This window comes from Nyctereutes procyonoides, unplaced genomic scaffold (assembly GCF_905146905.1).
Source record: "Nyctereutes procyonoides isolate TBG_1078 unplaced genomic scaffold, NYPRO_anot_genome, whole genome shotgun sequence".
Taxonomy (NCBI): domain Eukaryota; kingdom Metazoa; phylum Chordata; class Mammalia; order Carnivora; family Canidae; genus Nyctereutes; species Nyctereutes procyonoides.
Window position 1 is genome coordinate 7,607,585 of NW_026575033.1, and position 17,663 is coordinate 7,625,247.

The 17,663-nt window shown below is 48.4% G+C and overlaps 1 protein-coding gene across 2 annotated transcripts in view; it reads right to left on the reverse strand.

The window, feature by feature from the left end:
- Positions 1 to 8,339: 8,339 nt before the first annotated feature.
- The window catches only part of USP12 (ubiquitin specific peptidase 12), a 108,862-nt gene continuing 99,538 nt past the window's right edge, over positions 8,340 to 17,663 (reverse strand). The window contains exons 9-10 of one of the 2 annotated variants that reach the window (XR_008663394.1): positions 11,797 to 11,928; positions 8,340 to 10,312 (exon numbers count right to left, since the gene is read on the reverse strand). Coding sequence is in view for 1 of the 2 variants with exons in the window: in XM_055317485.1 (XP_055173460.1) it covers positions 11,920 to 11,928 (9 nt within the window). In the remaining variant the exon portion in view is untranslated. Of the gene's footprint in view, positions 10,313 to 11,750; positions 11,929 to 17,663 lie in introns of those variants that run through there. The other variant, XM_055317485.1, reaches the window with a different exon arrangement.

Sequence of the window (17,663 nt, forward strand, 5' to 3'; positions counted from 1 at the left end):
TCTCTCTCTCTCTCTCTCTCTCTCTCTCTCTCACACACACACACACACACACACACACACAGACACACACACACACACACAGAGGCTGCTTAAACTATCAGAGGATGTTCTCCAGGCAGGAGTTTGGTGCCACTACAAATCTATGGCCCACAGCCCCAAACAATCTCAAGCGCTGCTGGCAGTTCTTCTCTGGGTCACCAACCACTTTTTGAATTCTCTCAGAAGTTATTTCTCACCTTCTCTAATCTCCCTGTGAGCACCTTCCTACCACCTGCCCCCACTCTTCACCTCTGATTCCTTTTCTGCACTTGCCTGGATCCCAGCACCCCACCTCTTCCTCCTCCAACATGGTAGGATCCCTGCTGCCACCCACCTCAATACCCCCACTTGCACTTCTGATCCTTCCCCCCTCATTCTTAAAATGCTGGGGTGGCTGAATAATGGCCCCCGAAGATAGCAAGTGCTGATCCCTGGAAATTGTAAACATGACCTAGCTGGAAGAAGATATTTGCAGAAGTGATTACGGTTAAGGATTCTGAGAGGAGGAGATTACTCTGGAGTACCTGGTGGACAGTAAATGTCATCATGTGTCCTTAAGAGACAGGCCAACAAGAGTTCACAGAAGAGGAGGCCATGTGACCGGGGTGGTGGAGTTTGGAGATACCTGACCCCAAGCCAAGGGACACCTGGAGTTTCCAGGAACTAGAAGAGGCAAAAACCAGATTCTCCTCTAGAGCCTTCAGAGGGAGCATGGCCCCACCAACATCTTGATTCAGACTTCTAGCTTTCAGACCTGGGAGAGAATACACTTTTTTGTGGTTTTAAAGCCTCCCATTTGTGGTAATCTGCCCCAACAGCCAGAGTGCAGGGTACGCGGCTGGAGTGGGAAATCAGGACACTGGGACATGGGGGCAAGGGCCAGCAGGACACGTGGGACGCGAGGAAGGAGGGAGGCTCTGTCTGCACCGAGCATGTACCATGTTCCAGTTGGGGTCCAGCCCTGGAGTGCAAACATGAACAAGACCCAGGCATGCTGACCAGCACCCCCACAGCCTGGGGCTGTGGATCCCTGTGCATGGAAGCAAACAGGGAGGGATCAGAGGTGCCTAATAGGGATCTCTAAGGACAAAGGCATTTGACAGGCATTTGGGCTTTCCGGGACTGCCAGAAGTGTCCCTCTCGGCAATCAAGAGCCTCTTCTCCATAGCTTCTCTGGAAAGCAGGAAAAAGAACAGAATGAAAACAGAGGCATAGGCAGAGGGAGAAGCAGGCTCCCTGTGGGAAGCCCGATGCAGGACCCAATCCCAGGACCCCGGGATCACAACCTGAGCCAAACGCAGATGCTCAACCACTGAGCCACCCAGGCATCCCGGCATTTTTGCCTTTATCCTGGGAGTTCCTTTCAAAATTAAGGAAGAATTTCAGCTTTATACAAACTCCAGGGAGTTGAGTCAGTCTGATCAACATCAGTAGGCACCAGCCACTTTCAATATGAACATTTAACTGTAGGCAGTGCCCTTAATGATGTGTCATAAACATGTTGGGGGAGAGGAGCATATCTTCACACACTATATTTAGGAAGCTGATGGATGCTGGAGGTAGTGCTCCTAACATCTATTCAAAGAAGGAGTTGCCGCAGCCCCATCTAAGATTATACCACAGGCTGACCATCCTGGAAGCAAGTGCTGGAACCTCCTATCTATCATTTCATGCCCCACCTTGGGTCCCAGGAGTGACACATGACCTGTGGAGAAGAAACTAGTTCTGTGTGCTGGGAAAAACACAGAAGGAACATGATGGAATGTTCTACTTAATTGGCCTATGAACCCTCACAACCTGTTTTTCTGCCCTTTTCTGTTTTATAGGCTCCTTCAAAACTCTCTCCTGCTGTCACCACCCACAGCACTCAGGCCCAGACACGCCTTCTAACATTTACACCACCCTATTTGTACAGGTCCTGGCACACTGGTCTTGGCTCATCCAAAACAAAAGCCAAAACAGGTTCTTGTTCTATGTCAGCCTGAGGAGTTTAGGTACTTCATCTATGAATTCAAGACAGAGAATAAAGCCTAGGGCTAGCTGTTAACCTGCCAAATAATTTCTAACTATAGAAAAGAGGAATGTAGACTTTCTCTTCTCCAGCAACTCCACCCTGGAAATATGATTGACAGCAAGAGGAGAGGTGGAGAGAGAAAGTGACATAGTGAGAGGAAATCTAGGGCCTTGGGTAGAGGTGAGATCTTGAAATCGTGTCTGAGGAATCAGAAAGATAATATACATTTACTCTTTTGTTTCCCAAAGATCATTTACTGAACTGATATGAACTCCTGACCATGAAGACCAAAGTACATAAGACCTGACTGAAGTAGTGCATTTGGGAGGTTTTTGGCTCTAAATTAGATTTAAGGTGTATAACAATTACTTACCCTAGACTGTGATCCCCACTGTCAACATGAGGATCACGTGAACTTTAAATGAGCCTCACCCATGCTTATACGCATTGTGGTTAGTTCTTTGTGCATCCAAGTTTATAGCTTGTTCATTCATTCAACAAACATTTCTGAGCACTTAATATGGATTAGGTAGATGAATAAGATGCAGTCAGTGTCCTTAAGGAGCCTATAAGGCTATGATAATGTGAAACCAATTCTATTATTACAGATGTAATGTTATGCGGGCAAGGAGTGAAGTGTTCAGGGGCTCCAGCCCTTTGGTCACAGTGCTCCAGAGAGATGGAACCGATAAGAGATTCTATATATCATGGTAGCAATGGGTAGATAGAGATGTAGATAGAGATAGAGAGATAGGTTGGTTATAAGGCATCGGCTCACGTGTGATTATGGAGGCTGAGAGGTACCCGGATCTACAGTGAACAAGGTGGAGAGCAGACAGTATAGTTTCCAGTCTGAGTCTGAGTCCAAAGGCAGAAGAAGACCAATGACCCATCTCTAAGACAGGCAGAGAGACCAAATTCTCCCTCTCTCAGCCTCTTTGTCTATTTAGGCCTTTGATGGATTGGATGAGGACTATCACACTGAGAGGGCAATGCACTTTATTCAACGCTCTGATTCTCATGTTAATCTCATCCTCAAAGTCCCTCAGTAATGCTCAGAATGATGCTTAACCTAATATCTGGGCATCCCATGGCCCAGTCAAGTTGACAAATCAAATTAACCATCTTGCAGATGGGCAGAAAGCCTAGAGCCTATAAAGCCAAAGGAGGGGCAGCTAGAGGAACAGGAAGAAATGAATAGAAGGCGGTAGGGGGGAAGCTACAGGGAGCGAGCACTTCAACAAGGAAGGAATGGTCAACAGGGATGGAGTCTTCAAGAAGGCAAGACGTAGGGACAGAGATGGACACTGGGTTGGTGTAAGGTTATTGGCGGAGAGGTGATAGGGGATGGGGTGGAATGCAGGTTACAGCAGGTTGAGGAGGAAAAAGAAAGGAAGTGGACACAGAGAACCCAGATGAAGTCTTCTAAAAGCTTAGTGGTAAGAGAAGAAAAAAGAGGAGGTGGAGGGGAGTGGGCTCTAAGAAGAGGATTTAGTTTCTGGTTCTTTTTCATGAGAGACTTGTGCATATTTCCTTGTGATGGGAAGGACCTTTGGGGAGGGAGAGGCTGAAGACAGCGGCGGGAGGACAGTCGACAGTCTCTTGGACAGGTAAGCCCTACGCAGGCAGAGCTGCCTCTTCCTTTCTCACTAGTCAGAAAGGGGGAAGCCTAGGGAGAAGCAGAGGGGAAGTTGTGAGGTTTGATGGTGGGAGCCCAAGGACCCTCCCACGTGACCCATTGCCATTGCCCTCATGTTCTGTGTGCCATGGAGGCTGTGGTCTAACCGGTGCCACTTCCATCAGGCCAGCGACATAGCCTCTCTCTGCCTGATTCCCCATCTGAACCACGGGATAATGATACCAACCTCAGAGGGTTGCCGTGAGGTTTCATTAAAACCCTGCATTTAAGCACGTTCAGTAAATGTTTGCTGCTGTGCCTAGCAATTATTACCATTAGCACTATTATTAGCATAGCTATCTTTGGTTGTAAGAATCAATTATCAAGTCTATTCTCTTGTTCTCCCTGAGTTTTCTTTTTTAGTTTTTAGAAACAAAAAAGGCAGGTCAAATCTTTCCGTGGTGCCATCCCTGAGCCTAGAGGATCGGTCGGCAGCGCTACCCTCTCCCGCCGGGAGCAGCACGCTGAATCGCACGTGTGCAGTACTTACAGAAGACAGGACACTTGCTGGCTATGTGGACAGCTGAGCACATCTGGAAGGTTTTCACTCATGAAGCGCACACACCCGTGTGGTCTGCCGACACTCGCACACAGAAGGGAGCTGAGACACGCCAGATGGGCCCCATCCCAGCCCCGCGGGTAAATCCAGATTCTAGAGGCCATCCCCACCTTCTCTGCCTGGGAGCCTGAGAGGGCTCGGTTCCCGCCCACAGGCTGGGCCCCTCCGAGGCCCGCTCACGTCCCAAATGCCATCCCGTCCCAAGCCGTCCAGAACAGAGGCACAGCCAATGAGGCCTGAGTCTCTGCACTGTCATAAGGGCCTTCTCATCTTCAAATATCCTCTTCTAACAATACGGCCAATAACTGCATCACAGCGTGGAGACAAGACACGGGAGCCTAGGAAGGTGAATCCCAAAGCCTGGCACTTCCCCTAAATCATATCTCAGCCGAACATCTACAAAGCCCAAACAGTTTTGACCTTCTAGGAAAGTGTCAGTGTGGAGTGGAGGCCTATGTTCCCAACCCAGTGACAAGAACTTCCTCCCTCTGGCCAGCGTATCTTCAAAGATTCCCTAAGATTCCAGCTTTGATGCAGTTTCCGCACAGGAGCCCTGCAGGCATCTTTTCAGTATCCTTCATTGCCTTTGAGGTCCCTCAGGGTGACTTTCTTTCTTTTTTCTTTTAAAGATTTTATTTATTTATTCATGAGAGACACAGAGAGAGAGAGAGGCAGAGACACAGACAGACGGAGAAGCAGGCTCCCTGCAGGGAGCCCGATGTGGGACTCGATCCCAGGACCCCGGGATCATGCCCTGAGCTGAAGGCAGATGTTCAATCGCTGAGCCACCCAGATGCCCATCAGGGTGACTTTCTTTTTTTTTTTTTTAATTTTTTTTAATTTTTATTTATTTATGATAGTCACAGAGAGAGAGAGAGAGAGAGAGAGAGGCAGAGACACAGGCAGAGGGAGAAGCAGGCTCCATGCACCGGGAGCCCAATGTGGGATTCGATCCCGGGTCTCCAGGATCACGCCCTGGGCCAAAGACAGGCGCCAAACCGCTGCGCCACCCAGGGATCCCCTCAGGGTGGCTTTCTAAAATGGCCCAACCCAGCAGCATTTGGGGATGTTCTCCTGCCGTTGTGTTCTGGCAAAAGGGAAGCAGGCCCGTCTAGGAAGGATTTCTCTTGGTTAGCATGAGTTCTGAGTCACATTCTGAGGAGGCAGAGGGGGAACAAAATTTCTTCATTGCAGATCGTTTCTGAGACTCCATTCTAGAGAGAGTGACCATGCCTCTCAGTTGATCCAAGACAGTCCCGAGTTTACAGCTGTTGTTCCAGCGCGCGTATTAACAGAACTTATCATTCTCAAAAGTGTCCCGCTCTGGCAACAACTTTAGAGAGTTATCCTCAGGCCAGGTGATGGCTGTGACACCTTTGGGCTTCTCGAGCTCCCAGAGCAATTGGCAGTTGGTTTATTCTTGAGTTTTCCTCTCTGGTTGAAGCCTAATGAAGATCTTGTCAGTTTGAGGAGAAAGAATAAGGAACATTTGGCAGCACACTCCTCACCTCATGTCACCCTGAGAGCCCCCAGCTAGTTTCGAGCGGCATCTCCTGGTCATCAGCCTTCTTGGTTCTTAGGAGCAGAGAACTGCCCCAGAGCAAGAAATGTCTGTGTCAGGGGTTTCCAGCTTTTGAGGAGAGAGAGAAGGGTCAGAGGGAATGGAAGCCTTAGTCTCCTGCTCTCCCTGGCTAACTGGCCAAAGGCTTCGTGGCCACCACAGGACCCCAGAGAGCAGCTCAGGCCTTTCGAAGGATGAGAGTTTTTGTCTTGCGTCCATTGAGCAGTGACCAGGAAACTCAAAGAGAAGAGCCAGAGTGGGCCCAGTGCCTGCCTACAGTAGGTACTTAATAAGTATTTGTTGACTGGAGTGAGGAGGTGGCTCTTACCCATGGAGTGTGTGTGTGTGTGTGTGTGTGAGTGTGTAGGGTGACTGGGCTTGTTGTTGGACTTTCCACTCCCTCCCCACCCCAACCCCAACCCTAGCTGCTGCTGCAGTGGCCACTCCACTTCTCTGCTTCTCGGGAGGAAGCCGTAGGGAATGAACGATTAAGGGTGGCAGGACACCCAGGGGGACAGCAGTCGAGCTGAGCTTTCAACCCACAGCTGACAAACGGGCTCACCATAATGCACCAGAATGAAAGCCTAGGGACCACAAAGGCAGTCTTCACAGTGTGCCGGCCTCGGTCCCAGCACCTTGGCCAAGCAAAGGAAGCATCCCGGCCTGAATCCTAGACAAGGCCACCAAGTGCATCCAGTGTATGCAAAGGAAAAACCACACACACCAGCAAGACATTGATGACCTCAAGCAGCAGACAGCGCCTCTGGAGCAGCAAGTCCAGGCCCTGGAGAAGGTGAGGCAGAGGGACAGGCCAACTGCCCCTCCTCAGCAGCCCCCATGCCACGGGCAGCACCATCTCCTTTGTTGGCAGAGGCTGGGAGCCTGAAAAGTCCCAATGCAGGAAGAAGCTCGGGGTGGAGACCAGCTAAGCTCCGTGGGGCCGGTCAGCAGCACCAACTGTGCATCTCCTCCATCGTCTCATCTGCCTTTCAGTTCATCCCTAGAGCCCTCACAAACATTTAAGAGACTATTTTTCCTTTCCTCTTTTTTCTTTTTTTTCTTTTATTTATTTTCTTTTTTATTTTTTTTTTTATTTATGATAGTCACACAGAGAGAGAGAGAGAGAGAGAGAGAGGCAGAGACACAGGCAGAGGGCGAGGGAGAGGGAGAAGCAGGCCCCATGCACCGGGAGCCCGACGCGGGATTCGATCCTGGGTCTCCAGGATTGTGCCCTGGGCCAAAGGCAGGCGCCAAACCACTGCGCCACCCAGGGATCCCTTTTTCTTTTTTTTAAATTTTATTTTTATGGAGAATCTCTTGGACAACAGCTCACATTCTCCTTCCCCATTTCCACAATTTTTAAAGCCAGTTCCCTTCAGGGATTCCCTGTCCCCACCAGCAATGTTTAAAACAAAACACCTCAACTTGGCAGCTTTTTCTGCAGAGGGCAGACCGCCCACCGGCCCTCTGAGCACATGCTGTACTGACCAGCCACCAGCGTCTCCAGCCCTGCTGGACACAGGCCTGGAAGGCTCCCGCTTCCCAGGCCCTGCCCCTAGAGCCACCCTCACCTCCGTTACATTGACTTTATGAATCTATGGATTGCTCCACGTTAAGAAGATGACTGGTTTGGAGTCAGAATTAATCCCCCTTCTTTTTGAGTTTTTTTTTTTTTTTTTTTTTTTCTAAAAGGCTATTTGCCATTCCATTAGAAAAACCAGATCCTTTAAGAAGTCTGTGGTATAAAAACAAGAGGGGACAGATTTGCAGCACAGAGTCTTTGGCCTGTTTCATGCCTGTCTTTCTCAGCCAGCGTTAGGAAGGGCTGTGTGACACTCGTGCGGTACTTGTGGGAGACTGTGCAGCAGTGAAGTGGTAGCTGCCCAGGGGTGGTAGGGGTGGGACAAGGAGGGAGGATCGGGTCGGGGAGAGGTTTTGTACTGGGGGCCAGTGATGACGATGTTTTGATACTATTTCCTGCTACTGAAATTTGAACCTGAGTGAATTATCCTCATTTCTGATGATATCAGTATTGCAGAGCAACAGATTCAGAAAGTAATGATCAAATCTTCGTTTCTTTTCCATGTACATTTCTAAGAAATAGAGCCAACTAATTTCGTATATAAATACTAAGAGCAATTTACCCAGTACTAAACCTGCACCCCGGTGTAGACCCTTCCCCACCCTCGCCCCACTCCTGTTCCAACTGCCTTGGACCTCATTCCCATTGTGTGATCCAGCCCTGGTGCTGGCTACAGTCAGCAGATCACAGGGAAGGGCTTTTTGTGTTTAGGCTGTATTTCTTTGTCTTTTTCCTACTCCATTCCTGGCCTCTGCTGACTCTAGTGTGTACTCTCTAGTCTTAGTCTGTGTTTGATTCCATTCCATGGAAATAAAAAGTATGTGTCCACACTGCCCAGGATGTGTCTTGCAAGTTGAGGTTTTCCCCTTCACTCTAAGACTATAAATAAAAACTTCTTTTATCCTTAAAAAAGAGTATTTATTGACTGGATAAGTACATACATGATGAAGAGAATGACAAATTCACAAATATCTGGAGTTCTATCCTGAGCTGGCAGGAAGTACATCCTCACACATACCTGAGATATGATAATACCTGAGAGTATTATCTCAACCACTGGCCACAAATCCCCCTGGAGCTGTGGGGTGAGCATGTGGAGACGCCACATATGCACACAGCTGAGTTTCCCATGATCTGATCTGCAGTCTAGCAGGTGTTCTGATGGAAAGTGGCTGTCCTTAAAACTCTGCGTCTTCTTCTCTGCCTCATTCCAGTCCTCCCGAGGCAGTGAACTGAAGATCCCTCAATGTCCCTGAGCACAGAGGGGCTGGGTGGTTCACTGGGGAGCAGCCTTATTTTTCTCTCTCCAGCCCTCTTCAGTTTTCTTGTAGCAACTTCACTTTGTCTTGGGCTCTCTTCTTCCCAAGATCCTGGAGGCAACAAGGTTAGAAGCACAAAATAGACTTTAATGCAAAAAGCATTAGCAGAGGTAATTAGGGTCATTTCCTAGTGATAAAAGAACATTTGGACAATTTCCCATTTGGGGCTATTGTTCAGTGTAGTTGGCAATGCATAATGTTCTTATAAATGTTCTTGAACCTCCAAAGTGTTTTGAATATGATCAATTCCTGAGAAGATATAACAATTTTACATACCTAATAACATATAGCTTCAAATATAGAAAGCAAAAGAACCCCAACAGAACTCAAATGCTAAATAGACCAATCCACAAACATAGTGGGAGGTTTTGACATGCTTCTCTCAGGAATTAACAAACAGATAAAACTTAACAAAGCTATAGACTTGGAACAACCCAATTCATCTTTCTGGAAAACAGTTTGGTATTACCTTTAAGATTCTGGATATGTGAACCCAGAATTTCCAACTCTAGGTACACATGCAGAGAAAGCCAGGCACATGTGCACCATGACTCACAGCCAAAGATATTCATCACAGCGTGGTCCATTGCCAACAGCCCTGTACAACAGCCAATTTCCCATCTACAGTCAAATGGATAAATAATCATGGCATAGTCATATGAGAGAATCACATACCTCAGTGAAAATCAATGAACAAACATAACGGTATAGATGAGGCTCAAAGAACAATGTTGAGGGAAAAGGGGCAAGATAAAAGAACACATCAAGTATGACTTTATTCCCATGCCATTTAAAAACTACTGAAGCTAGAATTTATTCTTTAAGATACACACATCAGTGATCACACTATAGAGGAAAGTAAAGAGATGTTACCACAAGGTAGGATGATCGTTCCTCTGGGTAGAGTGGTAGGGGTTACCCATGGGGATCTCAGGTGCAGGCTCTGTCCTCCTTCTTGACTAAGCAGTGATTACCCAGGTGTTCTCTTTAGAATTCTTCATTAAACCATACCTATGCCTTTATGCAAGGATATGTATGTTGGTTGTATTCATTCACCAATAGGAGTAATGTTTCAAAAACTTGAGAAAGGCACCCCCTCGGATCTCTCCTGGCCAGAGAAAAATTCTGCTCTCTTTCTCTGCCCCCTTCACTCTTTGCTCTTCCTCCTACCTTCAGCCTCCTCCCACATGAGTCCTCCTCCGTTCCCCCAGGGGGCCTAGGTACAGCAGGCTACAGGTCTGGCTGGGAAGGCCTCTGGCTCTGGCTTCTTCCCAGCATGTTGGCCTTTGCTGGGATGCCTCCCGGGAAGATTCAGGTGTGGGCCTGGAGGGAGTGTCCATTCGGCCTGTTTTGATTCTGGGCCCTAGGCTGCCTCCAGCCCTCCACAGGGCCAACACTAGCTTATTAGGGGCCACATTAGGCTCGCTGTCACAAAGAGCCCATATTTGTCTTCACCTCCCTGTGCTGGGCCTGTCAAAAGGAGGAATTGGGGTGTTGGGGTGGAATTCCTAGATGCAAGATCTTCAGTCCCTTGCCTCATCTGTTTCCAAAGGCCAGTACCTAGGGGTGGAGGCAAAAATGGCAAAAAATTAAGGCCAGGCCTGTAGGGTAAAATCTCTGAACCAGGGTCTTTCCATTCCTCTGCCAGAGAGAGCTTATCCTCAACAGTGACCTGATGCCTGGACATTTCCAGTCCATACTGGGGTCCCAGCCAGGTCCCAAGGCTGCCAGGAACCTCTTTCTCTCCCATCAGATTGCTGACACCTATATATAAAATAGATTCCCATAAACAGACATTTTTCAAAAGCTTTAAAACCACAGACAGTCTACCTAAAGCCTGAGAAATGTAAGCCTTGCACTTATTTTTCCTCTGACATGGGAACCCTGCCGAGTAGCATTCCCCAACAGCGACTGCCAAAAATGGGCAAGATCAGCCCCCACGGGCACCGGGCCATCTCCCTGATACTCTGCAGGCCCTACCACAGGCCCCTAGAGCCACCCCCACACACACACCCGCCCATCAAGTCTGCTGCAAAGACAAACAAAAAGCAGACTCTGGGCTTCCTGACTGGGCCCTCCCCACTAGAGGGAGAAGAAAACCGGAAGAGCAGAAGACAACGAGGAAACAGCTCCTAAAGGCAGGCCACCTGCTTCAGATGGTGAAGGCATCAAGTTCTGCCCGGTCATCTCACAGCCAGAAACCAAGCTGTCTCTCTGCTAACTCACAGGAAGCTCCACATCCGGCGTGGAGGACTCTGGGAGGCCTGCGGGGCCACCTCCCCGCTCCTTCCCGCCAGCCTACTACCTGCACCTCTGCTCGCACACGTCTACCTTCCCCAGCTCTTGTCTCTCCCGCCCTTTCCCTTCAAGCCACTCCAAAGGGCTCAGGCTCCCAGCGCTACTTCCTGTGCATCTTCTGGTCTCCCTTCCTCCCAGGCTTCTCCCCACCGGCCCCCCCAGGCCTCCAGAGCACCTTCCAGCCCCTCTGAGGCTTGCAGGCTTCCGCAGCTTGGCTTTCTGGGAGCACCTCTCCACTGGGCCCCTCCCAGATGGCTGACGCTTCCTTGCCTCTCCCCTGTGTGGCTTTTAGCTTCCACTCTTGCCCCTCATTCTCACTCCATTCTCTTTATACAGCAGCGGGGTGACCTTTTAAACATAGAAATCAGACCTGGCCAGTCTCCTTCTCTTTCTCAGAAATAACCCAGTGGCTGCTTCTCGTTTGCAGGATCAGATCCAAAGTCTTTCCCGGGGCCTCCATGCCCTGGATGACCCCAGGGTTCACCTTAGCCTTTGTCTCCAGGCAGGTTGACCTTTCTCTTCCTTAAGTACCAGCTCAGGCCCAGCTCGGGGTGTCAGCCTCATCAGCCCCTCTGTCCCAAAGAGTCTCCCCTAGATCTCCCCATGGCTGCCCCCGGAGGTGCATCTCCACTCTGCTTCCTCACTGGCAAGGCCTGTCCTATGACTGCCTGTCCCCCGCCCCACCCCCCATCACGAGTCTGCTTACGCTGAGTTCATACATGTGCATGGTGGTATACATTACGTACAGCGTATTATATGCCGTTCTCCACCGTCACCTTCACCAGAATGTTCATCTGAGGGCAGGGATGTTGTTGGCCTTATTCATTTCTGCATTCCCAGAATCGAGAATTCTGACACACAGTAGGCGCTCAATAAATCTATGTTACATGATGAACCAAGGATAAAAATACATATTATATACTTTAAACATTTAACTTAAAAAACATATATCATTTATTTATCAATATTTTAAAATATATACATATATTTCTTTAAAGTAAACTCTACGCCCACATGGGACTCCAACTCAACCCCAAGATCAAGAGTCACAGGTTCTACTGACTGCCAGCTAGGCACCCCTATTTGCCAATATTTGGACATAGGGCCAAAACCCTTTCTTTGAGCCTGGTGCCCTCACTGGGGATCCTTGCTGTCTCTGTTTTGCATAACTCACACCTATACTGTGTTATCCACAATTTTAAATCTCAACTTCTTTAAAGTGGCATGAAATCTTAGTCTTGAAAATGACTTTTGCTATAGAATTCTTCTATATTCTTATTTATCCCAATCTCTACACACTTAAAGCAAATCTTTAAGTCAATTTGCTTTCACTGAGTCTTTCCAAATAATTTCACTTAGTTCTCAAGGAAATAACGCTTTCTTTTCATACTCATCATATTGGCTTACATAATATTAAGTTGGGATGACATAGTAGGTAATTAAATCACTTAATTACTATAACACGTATTGTGAGTATAACTGGTTTAGGAATAGACACCACTCAATTCAAAGGGGGTGTGGGTGAGCTGGAGGGCCGTGATGTTCACTGGGCCTGGAGAGGCCGCTATGAGGAGGGTGGAAAATAGAACCTATTCGGCAATATAAAAATCCTGGCAAAAGCACATGGCCACTGTGATGGAAACCAGCATGGACCCCACCCAAGAGAATGGGCAAAGCAAAATTAGGTCAGCCAGATGCAACAAGGATCCAAACAGAACCCAGGCAAGAAATTTCCTTCGGCCCCTCCGGCTAAGGAAATAGCCAACATGCAAAGTTAGTCCACAGCCACGATGAAAGCTGGGTTTTGATAAATGTAATTATCCCATATCATCAATTAATAAACTGAACATAGTTCTCACTCTCTGGTAAGAATGACTGAACAGTGATTCTCCATCCTGAGTAAATTATTCCCTTCAGGTATTTTGAGTTCTGAACCCAGAGTGACACTGACTTCTGACTCTTGCTTTCTTCACCTGGTAACATTTTATGCCAAACCCAGACGTCTCAACCACCTTGTTGCTGTGCCCATTTGTGACCAGGTGCTCTTGGGGATGTTGGCCTTGGCTATGGACCTCATCCCAACCACATTCACCATCCTGTCATTCACCGGGGCCCTCTGCCTAGTGGCGAGGGAACTGTGAGCTCAGTAATGGGCTCTGAAACCAGTGTCAGGGACGCCTGGGTGGCTCAGCAGTTAGCATCTGCCTTTGGCTCAGGTCATGGTCCCAGGATCCAGGGTCAAGTCCTGCATGAGGCTCCCTGCAGGTAGCCTACTTTTCCCTCTGCCTATGTCTCTGCCTCTCTCTGTCTCTCATGAATAAATTTAAAAAATTTAAAAAAAAATAAAAACAGTGTCAGATGTTTATGACCCTGCAGGCATTTTAGCCGCAGCTTTCAAACCCTCCTGTGGAATGAGAAGGATGAAGGTCAAAGCCAAAATATTTTCCTTTGGGGCGCTTCCACATATATTTATGACCCTTGCTTTCATCAGACCATAGCTGAACTTCACACCCTGCCCTTTCTGGTGCATTGGAAAGTCGGTTTGTTATATGCAGATGTGAGCTAGTTCTACTGCTCTGACTCACATTATGGGGCCCACTTCAGAATGACCTGATGGTGGTGGCATGCAGGGGAGACCCCAAAGCACACAGAAGGGGCTGTTTCAGCTGCAAACCCTGGACGTGCCCCTTAAGCCCATTCTCAGATGAGAAGGGGCCAGGTGGGAAGATAGCGCTTCCAGTGTGCCTGAAGGGCACATGCCTTCGATGGGCCGTCAAACCAGATGCCAGGCAACATTAAACGGTGTGACCACTTCCTCTGCTCTGAGTCATTTCTTCATCACTTGGCTGCCTTTGGAGTTTGCTTAAAGGGAGAATACGCTGTTCAGGCCAATGCACGTACTTGGTCTCTTTGGCGGGTATATTTTTAATTATAAATTAATAGCCTCTCCATTTCCTGTTCAGCCTGTGGTCTGAGACCAATTACCTTGAAGGTCTAACAAGATGGTTTCTGAACTTGTAAGGCTTAAGGCCAGACCCCACATAAACATCTCTGCAAAGCTTCCTGGCATGCGGTCAGCCAGTCCTAGTTGATGAGAATGAGGGTAGGGTCCTCAGCCCTGGCACAGCAGTGTATCCAGACACACAGCCTCAGCTCAAATCAATTAAAAGCAGAACCTTTGGAGGCAAGACCAGAACAGTGGCCTGTTTTAGAAGCTCCCCAGGAGATTCTGAGCTGCCAGAGTTGAGAACCACTGGTTAAGTGTATCTAAGATGAGCCCTCAGGTTCTGGAACCAATGTAATCCTTTGATCTGTATTCTACTAAGCACTTGTAGTATTATTAGCTACCATATACCGAAGTCCCAATATGTGCCAAGTACTATGTCAAGTACTTTCATATACAGTATCCGAAACCTAAAAACAATCCTGTAAAGTAGATATTGTTATTCCCATTTTTAAGTGTTTTTTTTTTTTTATTTTTTAGCTAAGAAGACAGACTCAGAATGGGTAAATTGAACAAAACTCGCACAGCTGGCTCGGTAAAAAGCCAGTATCTCCATCCAGATTTATCTGATTCTGAAGTCCAAACTTTCCCTATTAGGGACATGTTGTCTCTTAGCTTTAGTGACTATAAGAACTATGGTTTGAATGCTCAGATTCAAAGTGCTTTTTTTCCAAACCCCAAGTTCCATCCATAGAAAATCTGGGCCGGGAAGATTGTTCCTCCGGAGGCTATTGACATGAGAATAACTGTCTGTTCAAGAGGCTTAACACATTTGTTATCGTAATCTAATTTTGAACAACAAACTAGAGGATAATTTTGAGATAAATTACATTTGTGTTTTTTGACTCAAGGGGCCAATGTTATTGTTTATGTAACAACCCATCCTCTTTGCTTATTTTAATCCTTGAGGAAACAGTTACCTTCCCCATTAACTCACTCTGGCCCTGATTTTGGAGACTTATTGCAATGCCTGGATCTGACCACTTTATGCACGGGACAGTGGAATTAGGTGCATAAAATGTTGAAACGGAGGAGATCCCTTCTAATTAATTGCACAAGTAACTCCTGAGGGATAGAGCATCCCTGACATTACCCGAAGTGAACTTATGGGGACGAGGCCTCCCTTCACTCTCCACACCCCCAGATTGACAGCTGTGTTTGGCGTCATCACAGGCTTGGCTGCACCAGCTCTGGGTTCTATCACAACCGTGACAAAACCAAGGAGCTGAGCTGAGCTATCCAAACATGAGCACACATGGAACTTTGATAAAAGCACACGTTGCTTATGAAGGTAACATCCCCCTGTAAACTGGGCAAGGAGGCTTCCACAGTCAAGGCCAACGAGGAGTGCAGTGTTGAGGGTATAATCCACGGTGTGAGTGCAAGAGAAATTCTCATAGCAACACGGACATTTTACTCAGCTTTATAAGTTTGTAATGATCTCTCAGTTGGGGCGCTGCTGGGGTACTCCCAGCCTGAACTCTGAGATACTACTCCATGGAAACAACTGATAAATACAATGGTGAGCACAGTGCCTCAGGTTTCATGGGAGGTCCATAAATATTTGTGGAGTAAGTGAGCAAGCTGGGGACGGAGATGACATGTCCCTCAGGACTTTTTGTATTTATTGCATTATTGTGTTACATAAATCTCACAATGATTCCCAAGTGAGGAAATGGAGCTCCAGGGAGCACGTAGCTAATAGGCGGTGGAACCAATTTCCAAACCAGTTCTGTCTGCCTCTGGCCTCACGCTCCTCTCTGCACCACTTACTAAGAGTATCGCAAGAGAGGACTTGGCATCTGTCGGGGATGATGGGCTCCGACATGTGCCCAGCTGTCCTCCCCATATAAGGTCCTGGGAGTGGCCCCTTGAGAGAGTCAGCTCGAATCCGACCGTCTGCAGGGCACTGCGGCCCGTGCGGCCCGGGCACCTGGGGGCTGGACATCTGGCAGCCGGTCAGCCGAGATGGAAGAAAGCAACCACGTCCAGCTGAGCAATCGGAGGCTTCCTGGAGCGGCTGCTGTTCCAGAGGGGCCTCCGAGAGAAACGGAGGCAGAGGCAGAGGCCGTGGCCCGCCCAAAGCCCCCACAGCGGAGAGCTTAGGACTCGAGGGGGCCGCCGTGCCATCTATGGATTCCAAGCCTGATTCCCGCAGGTCCTCCGCTCAGCCTCACCCTCCTTAGCAGTGACTGCCCGCAAGCGTGCTCACCTCCCACGTCCCCATCTCCTGGCTGTGAGGTGAGAAGCAGTGCGCCTCACTCCGTGGCGGCCACGCTGTCTAGGAACAAGCTGCCGTGCCCCCAGGGGAGACCACCCGGATTCTCGCACACGGAAGGGCTCCACGAACACCGGCTCTGGGTCTTAGTGTCTGGGGTCCACCAAGCAGTCCGACTGGACAGCAGGTAGGGCACAGGCGGAGGTGTCTTCATCCAGAGACCTGGCGCACCCTTTGGTACCTGTGAGATGTCCGTGATAACACGGTCCCTCAGCCTCGCAGGCCCTCCCCAGCGACACAGAGGAGGTAAGGGCTACTCCAAAGGGTAGAGGTAAGGGTAAAGGTGATATGCCCAAAAGCATGCTGTACAACGCCTGACACGTGTAAACGTTACGGGAACCTGGCCGCTTCCGGAGCCCACTCCAGGCCTTCTAGTCCTTTCGGAAGCAAGATGGTACAAGTTGGGTAGTTCTCAAACCGAAGTCTAGAGAATATATGCGTTCCGTGGGATGCTGATAGTGTCTGATGACAACATATCAAAAAATCTTTCCTGAAATGTATTGTAACAGCCATACAAGAAAAACGTTAAGCACTACTATGGAGCTGTCTATGCTAGTTTTCAACAAGGTGCAGCGGAGACAGAGGAGCACGGCAATTCCATCAGTACAGTCCTGGGCTCAGGAACAGACAGGCAGCTCGAGGAAACCGAGGAAACCCAAAGAGCTACAAGCTCTTTCGGTACACGACACAGATGGCGTTTTATCAACTCAATGGGGAAAAGACATTTTACTTGGTGAATGGCACTGAAAAAACTAGCTAGCTGTTGGATTTCCTCCTTCATTCCATACTTTCAGATTCTATGGTATGGGGGCACCTGGATAGCTCAGTCCTTTGGCTCAGGTCATGATCCTGGGGTTCTGTGATTGAGCCCCTCATCAGGCCTCTGCTCAGTGGGGAGCCTGCTTCTCCCACTCCCTCTGCCTCCTGCTCATGCACTCTCTCTGCCAAATAAATGAATAAAAATCTTTTAAAAATACTATGATGTGCACAGAAAAGGGATGTTAATTTTTTTAAGATTTTATTTATTTATTCATGAGAGAGAGAGAGAGAGAGAGAGAGAGGCAGAAACACAGGCAGAGGGAGAAGCAGGCTCCATGCAGGGAGCTTGACACGGAACTCGATCCCGGGTCTCCAGGATCAGGCCCTGGGCTGAAGGCGGTGCTAAACCACTGAGCCACCTGGGCTGCCCCAGATGTTAATAATTTTTAAGTCATTTTTAAAACCCCTACCTAATGACTCTTCAAACTTTCACACTCCGCAAAAACTTGCTGTTTAAACACAGCAGTAAAGCCATGTGTGTTCAGGACTCCCCGTGAATCAGCCACTAGACC